The sequence below is a fragment of the Sordaria macrospora genome, chromosome 1, assembly GCF_033870435.1.
Source record: "Sordaria macrospora chromosome 1, complete sequence".
NCBI lineage: Eukaryota > Fungi > Ascomycota > Sordariomycetes > Sordariales > Sordariaceae > Sordaria > Sordaria macrospora.
The window spans coordinates 7,155,779-7,166,764 of NC_089371.1; the positions used below are offsets into that span (position 1 = coordinate 7,155,779).

At 54.7% G+C, this 10,986-nt stretch overlaps 5 protein-coding genes across 5 annotated transcripts; 2 read left to right on the forward strand and 3 right to left on the reverse strand.

Moving 5' to 3' along the window:
* Nucleotides 1-141: 141 nt before the first annotated feature.
* SMAC4_00227 (uncharacterized protein) lies at nt 142-2,649 on the reverse strand. The gene is made up of 2 exons (XM_003351637.2): nt 1,508-2,649; nt 142-1,426 (listed from the first exon to the last, which is right to left on the reverse strand). The coding sequence occupies exons 1-2, from the start codon at nt 1,855-1,857 to the stop codon at nt 286-288; spliced, it is 1,491 nt and encodes a 496-aa protein (XP_003351685.1). The 5' UTR covers nt 1,858-2,649; the 3' UTR covers nt 142-285.
* A 37-nt stretch (nt 2,650-2,686) lies between these two features.
* SMAC4_00228 (mitochondrial 54S ribosomal protein mL53) lies at nt 2,687-3,973 on the forward strand. Its single transcript, XM_003351638.2, has 2 exons — nt 2,687-2,930; nt 3,067-3,973. The coding sequence occupies exons 1-2, from the start codon at nt 2,750-2,752 to the stop codon at nt 3,180-3,182; spliced, it is 297 nt and encodes a 98-aa protein (XP_003351686.1). The 5' UTR covers nt 2,687-2,749; the 3' UTR covers nt 3,183-3,973.
* A 94-nt stretch (nt 3,974-4,067) lies between these two features.
* Nucleotides 4,068-5,565, reverse strand: SMAC4_00229 (uncharacterized protein; the record flags this gene model as incomplete). The annotated part of the gene is made up of 3 exons (XM_003351639.2): nt 4,068-4,293; nt 4,357-4,820; nt 4,942-5,565. 3 exons carry the CDS (start codon nt 5,563-5,565, stop codon nt 4,068-4,070), a joined length of 1,314 nt encoding a protein of 437 aa, XP_003351687.2.
* Nucleotides 5,566-6,776: 1,211 nt separating this feature from the next.
* On the forward strand, nt 6,777-8,565 carry SMAC4_00230 (uncharacterized protein; the record flags this gene model as incomplete). The annotated part of the gene is made up of 2 exons (XM_003351640.2): nt 6,777-7,002; nt 7,081-8,565. The coding sequence occupies 2 exons, from the start codon at nt 6,777-6,779 to the stop codon at nt 8,259-8,261; spliced, it is 1,407 nt and encodes a 468-aa protein (XP_003351688.2). The 3' UTR covers nt 8,262-8,565.
* Nucleotides 8,566-8,607: 42 nt separating this feature from the next.
* SMAC4_00231 (carboxylesterase-mitochondrial 37S ribosomal protein YmS2) lies at nt 8,608-10,688 on the reverse strand. Its single transcript, XM_003351641.2, has 3 exons — nt 10,117-10,688; nt 9,095-10,050; nt 8,608-8,979 (listed from the first exon to the last, which is right to left on the reverse strand). Exons 1-3 carry the CDS (start codon nt 10,395-10,397, stop codon nt 8,813-8,815), a joined length of 1,404 nt encoding a protein of 467 aa, XP_003351689.2. The 5' UTR covers nt 10,398-10,688; the 3' UTR covers nt 8,608-8,812.
* Nucleotides 10,689-10,986: the final 298 nt, after the last annotated feature.

A 10,986-nucleotide genomic window follows, 5' to 3' on the forward strand; every position in this document is an offset into this window, starting at 1 on the left:
ACATATATCGAATATCAGTATCAGTTTTGTTTACCAGAAGCCAAAGTTGTCCGATGTGCACTCTGGGATGGCACATTGTTGAGGATTACAATGCTGATGGTGCTCGTGTAATGGGGCTTTAAAGAAAAGACGTGGTCGATTCACGCCAGACATCGAGCCATGTGTAATCCCAATTCTATGTCGTTAACAAACAAAAGTGACGCCAATCCATGTTCAAACTCTTCTTGGAAATAGGTGGCTTCTGACCGAGACTTCGTCTTCCAAAGTCCTGCAAACTATCAAGCCTCAAAGCTCATCCTTAATCGGTTGGTTCGCCACGGGTTCTTCCCACATCCGCTTCTTGGGATTTCGTTGTACCACTTCCTCCTCCTCCTCCTCCTCCTCCTCCTCCTCCTCCTGTTCTCCCTTCTCTCCTTGTTTCCCGGTAAAGATATACTCCTGACCAATCCAACCTTGTTCCAGGTCCGGATCTTCGACCACGATCTGATGCGTATCATCCTTCTCATCCTCCAAAGGCGGCAAATTCTCCTCGATAATCCTTCCAACCTTTTCAACCATCGATTCCGGTTCGTCCACATCATTACCATTATCCCTCTTCTCCCCTTTCTCAACTCCAACCTGGACAGTAGGAACAGCCCCCTCCTCCGCCATCCCCACCACACTCCTTCCTGCTCCCTTTCCATCATTCCCAACCAAAACCTCCATCCTCGCCCCTGCTGTAGTTTCCGCACCATGATGCGTCGACACAGAGTACGCAGCCCGTCCACCCTTCCAAACCATCTTCAGCGGCAGCCACAAAACCCACCAAAGCGGTCCATACAACCACCTCCTAAACACCAGCCACCCCAGCGTGCACAGCAACATGTACAGGCTCGTCCGCAAGTACCACGTATCGCTCTTCTGGCTCTGCAGCAGGGTAGATACCAGGTCCCGCGAGCGCGTCAGGAGCGAATCAATCCCCTCGTAGCTGCGCTGCAGCTCCTTCAACGCGGCCGTGCTCTCGGCAAGCGTCTGCGACGCGAACGCCGACTTGGCTACTTCCGAGGCGATCAGCGCGTGCGTGCGCCGGAGCGCGTCGGTCACGGTGGAGGAGGCGGAGACGACTTCCGAGTCGTGCGAGGGGGCCGCGGTCGTTTGGTGGTTTTTGCGCCGACGGTTGCCGAAGAGGGCTTGGCGGGTGTCGAGAGGGGGGGCGGCATCTGAGGAAGTGGCGGCGGCGGCGGAGGTTGCGAGAGGGGGCGGGGTGGTCGAGGTTGGCTGCTGAGGCGCGGGTGTTGAGGCGCCGGATCCGCGGTCTGATGATGTAGCGGCGAGGTTGGCGGCGACGGCGACGTAGGAGGCTAGCAGGAGTTGGCGCTCGAGGCGCTGGGCGGTTTCGAGGTTGCGGCGCGCGGCGAGTTGGGCTTTGCGGAAGGAGGTTCGGCAGCTGTTTGAAAACCAGATCTTGTTAGAAACTCTGTTTACTTGGTCGTCATCATCATCACCGTGGAGGTTGACAGAAACTCACCCCTTGATCTCAACAGCCAAGCGTTGCGCGCCCTCCTTTAACCTCGTCTTCTTGTGTTCTGCCTCGCTCCCTGGATGGCCGGAGCGCAAGTCGATGATCTCCTCCTGCAGCAACTCCAGATCCTCCTCCTCCTCGCGCAAGACCTGGCTAATTTCGGCGCTCAAATCGGCGGCCTCATTGTCGGTGTTTCCATCGGCGCCGGCGTTGGAGAGACTGCTGATGCTGTTGCTGAGAGGAACGGAACCGGGCTCGAATTTGAGGGTGGCGAGACGGTCGATGAGCTCCTTAAGCTGGCCGGTCGTCTCCTGGAGGGTCGTGAGCCGCTCTTGGAGCGTTTCGAACGATGACATTAATGATTACTGTTGGATTTGCGTCGGTACTCTAGTTGTAGGGTGTAGACGTGTAGGTGTTGAAAAAAGGTGGATGTAACAGTATAGAATCACGGTTGGTTGTTGATCAGCAGCTGTGGTTGATGATAGTGGAAACTTGGCCTGAAAGGAGAGCACTGTAGCGATGCTTCTCGGGCGCTGTTGCAACGTCATTCGGAAGGAGGTCTTTGAAACGGCGGGATCACATGCGGAAGTGCGAAAACGGAGAGTTAGCTACACTAAACGGGGATCTCGAGATTGAAGTATGTACGCTGCTTGTTGACGCGAGGCAATAGGAAGAGAGATTTATATACTATAGATTATATATACGTAAGAACAAGATGAGGAACAGTTCTTTTCAAAGTGGTAAAATGTAGTCTTCTAGTGAACTGAATGTGAAAATGAAATAAACCTTCATGCTGTTTAAGCCCAAACTTAAGACCAATCACAGCCTCACGCTCACACGTTGCGCGCACCGTCCCGCATTTCCGTTTTTTAGAAACACCCCTCCCGGCCCCCGGCCCCCGGCGCAATCGGTACGTACCTCCAGTAATTTTTGATCGCATCCCCCCACACTGCCGGCCGGCGCCAGCCAGGCACGAAGACCGAACCGAAGTCCTAATCGCGACACAACTGAAGCTCCCCCGTCCGATCCTCCACAGGACAGACCCCGTCTCCCCGTCTCCCCGTCTCCCGTCTCGCTCCGCACTCCTCCCGCGTCTCCGTCTTCCGTCCGGTGTTGCAGTCCCGTCGCAAATCGCACGTCGCAAAGTCGCAGTCAGGCTTCCTCTTTTTTTTTCTTTTCCCTCCCGGATCCAACTCCCACCCACCCGAACAGAGTCAGACTCGCAGACTCTCGCAGACTTCGCCCAACATGCTCACCCGCTTCATCACCGACGTATCAACGCGCTTCAACCCTTTCTCGCCCAAGGCTAAGGCCGCCCGCCTGTTCCTCTCCTTCCTGCCTCCCAACGCCCGCTCCGATGGCATGAACATCACCACCCAGCTTCTGCCGCGGAACTCTACCGAGAGTCCTCTGCTCTATGTCAAGTTCAGTACGTCGTTATCTCATTGTCACACCCACCCACCGTTGTAGTTGCAGTTGCAATCCCTGTTGTGTTTCTGTTGCTTTTTTCCTTTTGTCTTTTTTTTATCTCTTAGAAATCAGAGGCTAACACGGTCTGTGAACAGAGGACGGCAAGGAAATGAACATTGACGTTGAGAACATGGGCATCAAGAGCATCGTCGAGGAGGTGGATCGCCACTCTCGTATCCTCCAGAAGCAGTCCGACTTGAACGACGGTTAAACGAATTTCTCTCGTTTTCACAACCCAACAATTCCGATGCGCCCTTGTTGTTGTGTTGATCCGCCAATGGAGTTTTCGGGCAGAACGAAGGAGACTACCAAGTCGGAAAAGGGGAAAATCGACAAGTAAAGAGCGGGAAGAGAGCGCCTCTTGTCTTGATACCCAGAGAGTTTGGCTTTGGTCCCGTGGTACTCAGGGATAACAGGCAGGGAGGGAAGCTGGGGAAGTTCTGGATACCTGGAGGCACGATCAAAACCACATGCCAAACGACCAGGGCAGCCTCGAGCCGGATACCTGACAACCTGTCCGAGAGATCTGTAAGATCGCCTTACCAGCCAAGAACAACAAAAAGATATAAACCTGTATTTGTATTGGGGAAGAGGTTGCAAGTGTACACCAAAAGCATTGGGAGGCGTTATGGGGCCGGCGATTTTCAGTTGGCAAGGCAGTTTGGTTACCTGTTGTTATAGACATGCGTAGATAGCACCTCTGCCATGGATTTATTCACATACATCGTGGTATGCCCTCGCTGACACAGCAACGGTAAAGTCTGCCCGTTGTCGAGGACCAGGTTTGCCAATTCGACGGTGTATTCACCAACGGTCATTGCATATAAGCGGCGAAACCCAAAGGGTGAAAATGCTGAGTACTTCCTCATGTTCCTACCCAATGGCATGGACTACAACCTCAGAGAAAACCAATTGTTGACCAGACGAACCTTACAACCACCAAATTCAAGGCCAATCTACCCAACTCGTCCAAATTTACGCGAAATCGGCCATATGAGGGTAACAGTCCACCAGTGGGGAGCAGTTCACGAATTGACCTGGACAACGGGGTGCCAAAAAAAAGGATGTCTTTATTCTATCTCAACAAATGAGCTCTCTAAGCGGAAGCACCGCTGATGAAGAACCACTTGTCGATGGAGCTATCGATGGGAGCAGGGGGAAGCTCCTCGTTGGCGGGGAGAGGAGGAAGCTGGTCAGGGGCAACACGGCTGCTGGAGTGCTGGACAGTGACGTTGGTAGTGGAAACACCGCCGGGGGCAGTCTTGCCGGTGATGAGACGCTCCCAGGCCTCGTTGCACTCACGGACGACGTCCATGGCGTACCTATTGTCATGTTGTTAGCCGGTGTTGCTTGCAGTTGCGGCGACAAACTGGCGAAAAACTCACTTCTTGTTCTTGCACTCGCCGGTGAAAGCGAACTGGTTCTCGGGCTTGCCGTCAGGGATCTTGTAGATGCGGAACCACTCGTTGGTGGCACGAATGAGGCCGGGGAGGTGACGCTCAACATCCTCAATGTCGTTGAGCTTGGGGGCAAGAGGGTCGTTGACGTCAATGACAATGACCTTCCAGTCGGTCTCCTCCTCGTCGAGAAGGGCCATGACACCGAGGACCTTGACCTGCTTGACCTGGCCGGTGTAGCCGACGAGCTCGCCGATCTCGCAGACGTCGAGCGGGTCGTTGTCACCCTTGGCCTTGGTCTCGGGGTGGATGGAGTTGGGGTCTTCCCAGGTCTGGGGGAAGGCACCGTAGTTCCAGAGGTAGCCCTTGTGGGGGAAGCAGTTGCGGACGAAGCGAAGCTTGCCCTTCTTGGTGTCCTGCTTGATGGGGTTCAGGAGCTCCTCCTTGGAGATCTATGGGGGAGTTGTTAGTGTCTGTATAAGAAAAAGGGGGTGAGGTAAATACCCCGCGGTCTGCCTCGCCAACAACGAAGCTACATGCGCGGGATGCCTCCTCAACTCAAGAGAAGCCTACCTCCTGCTTGGCGTTGGTCCAGCGGGGAATCTCAACGACCATGTTGAGGATGGTCTGCTCGGCGTTGGCGTAGAGCGGGATATCGTGGAAGGGCGAGACGGGGACGCCATCCTTCTCGACGTAGACGCGGTGCTCCAAGGTGTAGGGAGCGCCGACCTTGCGGATGGAGTAGTTGGAAGCCATGGTTGCGACTGAGCTCGACGAGAGATGCCGGGCAATCTGTTGTGTTCTGGCGGAGGAAATGGCGGTGGTGTTTGGCCTCGTCAGGGTGGACAGCGGTTTTGTATTCGGAGATTGGGCAGCTCCCCCCGATCCATTGCCAGATGGAGGGGGAGGGGTCCCAGCTCCGACCGGGCACTGGGTGTGGGTGGAATTCGATGACTGGGGCCCGCTGAGTGACGCCAGCGTGCGGGCCTGCGATTGGCCGGGACGGCCGAGTTGTGGCGGCATGTTGAGTTTGAAGATGATGTGTGGCTGCAACTGCGACTGCGACGACGGGCGGCGCGGGTGCGTTAACGGGTGCGGGAGCGGAAGCGTGCTGTGCTGTCTGGTGCTCAAGTAGTTGCTTTGGGACCGCGTCTTTGGCAGCAACGTCCGCAACCTGACAAGGCTCTGAGACTGCATTTAACTGCTAGCGTCGATGGAGATAGAGTCACGGCAGGTGAGATGGAAATATGTAAGAAACTGAAACAAGCGTCGGTACAAGAGGGGTGCTGTAAGTATCGACTCGCGGATGCCCTGTTCCTGATCAAAAAAGTCTTGTCGCTCACTCGGTTCAGTTCCATTCCCTTTGGCCGCGGCTTCTTTTTCAACCACTCAAGGCTCAACAACCCCTCGTGAATCAATGCTTCCAGGGCCCTCAATTGGGGGGGTCTGGCCTGGCTGCCGGGACAAGGCTCGGGCTGAGCACGTCTGGGGCCACTTCCTAACGTTTCCGAAGAGCGGAGCTTGGCTCCAGCAGTGTATTGTCCACTGTATCTTTGTACCCTCACCGCTGTCACTGCAGCCCCGGATTGCTTCGTTGCAGTTGGGAGCTCATGAGACAACACGAATTGATGTGCTGTCAACAACTGAAGATCAAAAACATGAAGCTGATCATCGAGTCTTGTTTGGTTGTGAAGAGACATGGACAGTTTGTGTGATGGTGGTTCTTCAAGTTCTGGAGGTTGTTCTACGCCCGAACTCAGCCTCATGTGGCTTGAATAACAACAAATGCCCCTTTTCATGAGGCAGCTCTCGGTGATTTGTCCGACGTCTACCACTGGTAATGTTGTGAGTAATACTCCGCTCTGTATACATGTCAACTAACAAAACTTAGTCTTGAAGAGCTCCTGTAACCTCCATCTATCCTTCTGGAATAGTAAATCAGGATGGGTATACATGGCTGGACCTCAGGATCATGGTATGTTCGGGAGCACTCGAATCTCGGCATATGACTGGTTTACCTGGACCGCCAGAGTCACACGGTGAAAACAGACGTTTTTATCAACAGCAGGCAACATGGATCTGATCTTCCCATTCATCCTTTCATCTGATAACCCAACGGCACTCACTCACAAACCTCCAAGCTGGCAATCATAACTTTATAAGCCTCTCTGGGGTTAGGGTTAATATCGATTTCCCGGCCCCTCGCGGCCCCACCCCGAGTGCAACAATCGGTGGCCAGCCCGCCTCGGCGCCCGCCGATCGCAGATCGAATTTCTGGATAGTGCCGTTAGCTATTTTCCATCTTTCACAAATTCCCATTTCAATCCCTCACGGCGCTCCCCACACCGCACCCTTTTCTCTCCTCCTCCTTCTCCTCCTCTGTCCGGGCAGAGACGCCAGCAGATGATATGCCATTTTCTCCATTGCGCCTTGTCCGAACCATCATGACATCCGTTACCGAAGAGACGGCCCCGGCCCTGGCTGCTGCTGCCGCGGGACTTACACAGAAGAGGGTGCCAATCCCGTCGCGGGGCGTCGACTATCGTGGCAAGATCGTTTTGGCTCCCATGGTCCGTTCTGGAGAGCTTCCATCGCGCCTACTGGCTCTCCATTATGGTGCCGATCTCGTATGGGGTGCGTTCAACAAACTAACTTACTTGGAACGATTACAGCCTTCGACATCTTGACTAACACCCCCTCTTCTCTCATCAGGTCCCGAGACTATTGACCGTGCCATGATCGGAACCACCCGCCGTATCAACCCCCGAACCGGCTGCGTCGAATGGACTCGCATCCCGACTAACAACGTCAAGAAGGAACTGTACGACGAGTCCATCATCTACCGCGTCGATCCCGTCCGTGAAGCCGGCCGACACATTTTCCAGATAGGCACCTCCGACCCATCCAGAGCCGTCGAGTGCGCCAAGCTCGTCGCCGCCGATGTTTCCGGAATCGACGTCAACGCCGGCTGCCCCAAGCCCTTCAGCACGCACGCCGGCATGGGCGCCGCCCTCCTGCGCACCCCCGACAAGCTCGTTTCCATCCTCGAAGCCCTCGTCGCCGAGATCAAGCCGGCCTTTGACATCGGCATCAGCGTCAAGATCCGCCTGCTCGAGACCCCTGCCGAGACCGAAACACTCGTCCGCCGCCTTTGCGCCGCGGGCATCACCGGCTTGACGATCCACTGCCGCACCACGCCCATGCGCCCGCGCGAGCGCGCCATCCGCGGCCAGCTGCGCATGATCGCCGACGTCTGTCACGAATACGGGGTGGCGTGTGTGGTGAACGGCGATGTCGAGGGGCGGGACCATGGTCTTGAGCTGATGGCCGAGTACGGCACAGACGGCGCCATGATCGCGACCTGCGCCGAGAAGAACGGCTCGTGCTTCCGCGCCAAGGCGGACGGCGGCCTCGCGACCTGGGAGGAGGCCGTGGCCAAGTACATGAGGTTTGCGATGGAGGTCGAGAACAAGTTCCACAACACAAAGTTCATGTTGACGCAGATGGTGCCCGGCAAGAGTCCCAAGTACAAGGAGCTGACGCACTGCAAGAGCTACGGCAAGATCATCGAGGTGCTGGGGTTGACGGACCTCGAGGAGCTGGCGAGGAAGACGGACGAGCTCATGAAGCTTGCTACTGTCGATGGAAGCAGCAGCGGTAATGATAAGTCCAAGATGGCCGAGACGACAGTAAAGGAGAAGAAGAAGAACGACCTCACGAATGATGTTGCTCAGCAGGAGAATCTGAAGAGGAAGAGAGAGGATGGTGATGAGGAAGCCGAAAAGCAGCAACTCCCTCCTTCGACCAGAATCAACGTTTCCGAGGCCGTCGAAGCCGCCGCCGTTGAGCAGCAGTCCTCGCAGCCCGTTGCTGCTGCCGTCGCGGCTTCATAGGTTGTTCCTCTTTCTTCTTCACCCATCTCTTCACTTCTCTTTATTTTACTCGGTCTTGTTTACGGTTCAAGCACATACATAGCGCGGTTACACAAAATTTGGTTGTTCGTTGGGCGTTTCGAAAGGGGCGAATCTTAGTAAATTCTTGAGTTGCTTTGTTGGAGTTTGGCACTATCTCAACGGCACGGTTGTCGAGAGAAGCATACCGCGATGTGCATCCCTATTGGGGAATGTGTTCATAGAATTTGGATGTTTTTTTTTCTGAGAAATAACGGGGGCAACTCCTGGTTTACTGCTACATCTACTGCTACGCTTTCTGGTGACACTCTGGTTCGTATATTCTTCAGACGATGGAAGTAATGACATCTTTAGTTGGGCCATGCCAACAATCAATGTACCGGCCCTTGCTGTAGTAACTCCCGAGTACGAGTGTTTATGCGCTATGCAACAATTTCTATCCCCTCATCATCATCTCGTGTCATCCGAACTGGATGCGTGATGATCAACTTCTCCTCGGACCCGTTTAACGCCCTTCCCTGCTCGAGGTGTAACTATACTCTCTTTCCCTGAGCTAACAGATCCGATACCTTGGGTGGGAGCACCAGCTGACTCCTATCATTGCGCCTATGGAAGTCCACAAGCGCAATCGCCGTCTTCTCCGGCAAGTCTTCGTGAATGAAGTGTCCTGCTTCGGGGAATACTTGCAAAGCGTATTTACCTGTAGAGCACCCAATCCGAGTTATTAGTTAAGTCATAAGCAACCCTGAAGTAAAGCAGTGCCCCCGTGATCTATAACGATCAGAGACAGAGAGGAACCGGAACCGGAAACATACCTTGCATCTGCCCAATAGTCAACTCCGTATCCAACCGATCCGTCCCCGCAAGCAACAACATCTTGCCCCCCTTCGCCTCCAAAAACTTCTTGCTCAGCCCCTTAAACCACTCCTCCCAAAACGGCTGCGTGGCCGCCAGATCCGTCTTCCACCGCCACGGCTTCGCCGTCCCCTCCGTCCCCGCCACCCCTCTCGGCTGATGCAGCTGCTGCCTCTGCAACTCTTCCAGGGGTGCCAAAAGTCCGGGCACGCTTGTTCTGGCTGACGTCGAGTTCCGAATCGTCCGTGATCGCACGTGCCACTCGATTCCGTCTTTTAGGGTCGCGAACCCGGTGGGACGCGTGGAGAGGTAGGTTTGCATGCTTTGGAGGGCGTCCATGGCGCTGCCTTCGACTACGTCTAGCACGGCGTAGCCGAGGAGCGAGGGGCCGAGACGGTAGGATTTGGCGAGCTCGGTGACGACGGCGCCGCCGAGGGAGTGCCCCACGAGAATTATGGGCGGGAGTTCGGGCCAGTGCATGGTGGTCTTTGTGAGCTGGATGACGGTGAAGAGGTCAGTAGCGAGGGTGGAAAGGCTGAGGTCTAGTGGTGGTGGTGGTGGTGGTGGTGGTGGTGATGCTTGATCCTTTGCAGTTTCTCCTCCTTCTGGGGAAGGGGTGGTGGTGGTGATTGTTGTTGAGCCATGACCGCGTGCGTCGAGTGAGAGGATGCCGGCGTTGGGTAGACGTTTACGAATCTCGGCGCTGAGAACAGCGAAGGAGAGGCCGGAGGAACCGGCGCCATGGTGGGCGACGAAGAGGGGACCTTTGCCAACTGGGGAGGTGAGGTAAGCGTGATGGGTAACTTTCTGTGATTTGTCGTTACTTTGACCGTCGGATGTAGCTTCTTCCTTAAGAAAGAGTTCTCGTTCAAAGTAAGTTGTCCAAGGGATTGGGTCCATGGACCGACTTGCAAACCTGATTGAGGTAATGTTAACATTCACTTAACACATAGCTGGAAGAGGAGGATGGAGTCCGACATACCCTTGCGGCCGTGCAAATAGAGCCCTTCCAGGAGAAGGGATCACGGTTCCTGTCGATGACACAGAAGACGCTGATGAGGAGTCGTCGTCAAAGGGAAATCCGCCTGGACTGGGGCCCGCCACTTCTCTGTCTTCGTCCGCCTCATTGAACTCGGGCACTGGCATCGTCGTTGCTGTCGGTATCTCTGCTGGTGGCTGTCCTAACGCCTGGCTACCGAGCCTCGCCTTTGCCCACTTCTTTTGAAGCTCACTCATGGCGTGAGCTGTAGAGGCTTCCGTCATAGGATGTTTGGATAATCTTCCACCATTCACACCCTGCTTTGCCTTTTTTTGGTAATACGGTATTGTGCTAATGAAGCTTTTCAAGTGAAGTGTTTGTACTTGGCCTATCTGCTCCTCTGTCAGGTTGCCGATGAGTGTTGTTCAAATAAGCTTTGTTCGGTTGTCGCCAGTCGGTATCGAAAGCCGTAAGCAACCAGAATGGTTGTAGTCGAGTGTTCGCCGCAGAAGTTTCCCAAATAGGAATGTCACCTGTTGAGAGTGTAGAAGACGAGATGTGTCTAACGCCAACACCAGAAGAAAAATGCGTGTTTTGGGGAAATATGATTGATCAGAAGTTGAAGGTGGCCCTTTTGAAGGTTGGGGGTTTGGGTCCGGTGATGTTGCTGGGAGCGTGGAGCCAGATGGAGGGTGGTCATTAGCGGCTGTCGAGATAATGTTTGCACTGTGCTGTACTTGTAAAACTTGGCGATAGACGGAAGTAGTCAGCATTTTGGAGCGAAGAGAGGTACACAGTGTCTTACAATCGTGCAAACTACTTGCTGGACTGCACCTACGAACGCACCTATCATCACTACACCTGAACATACAG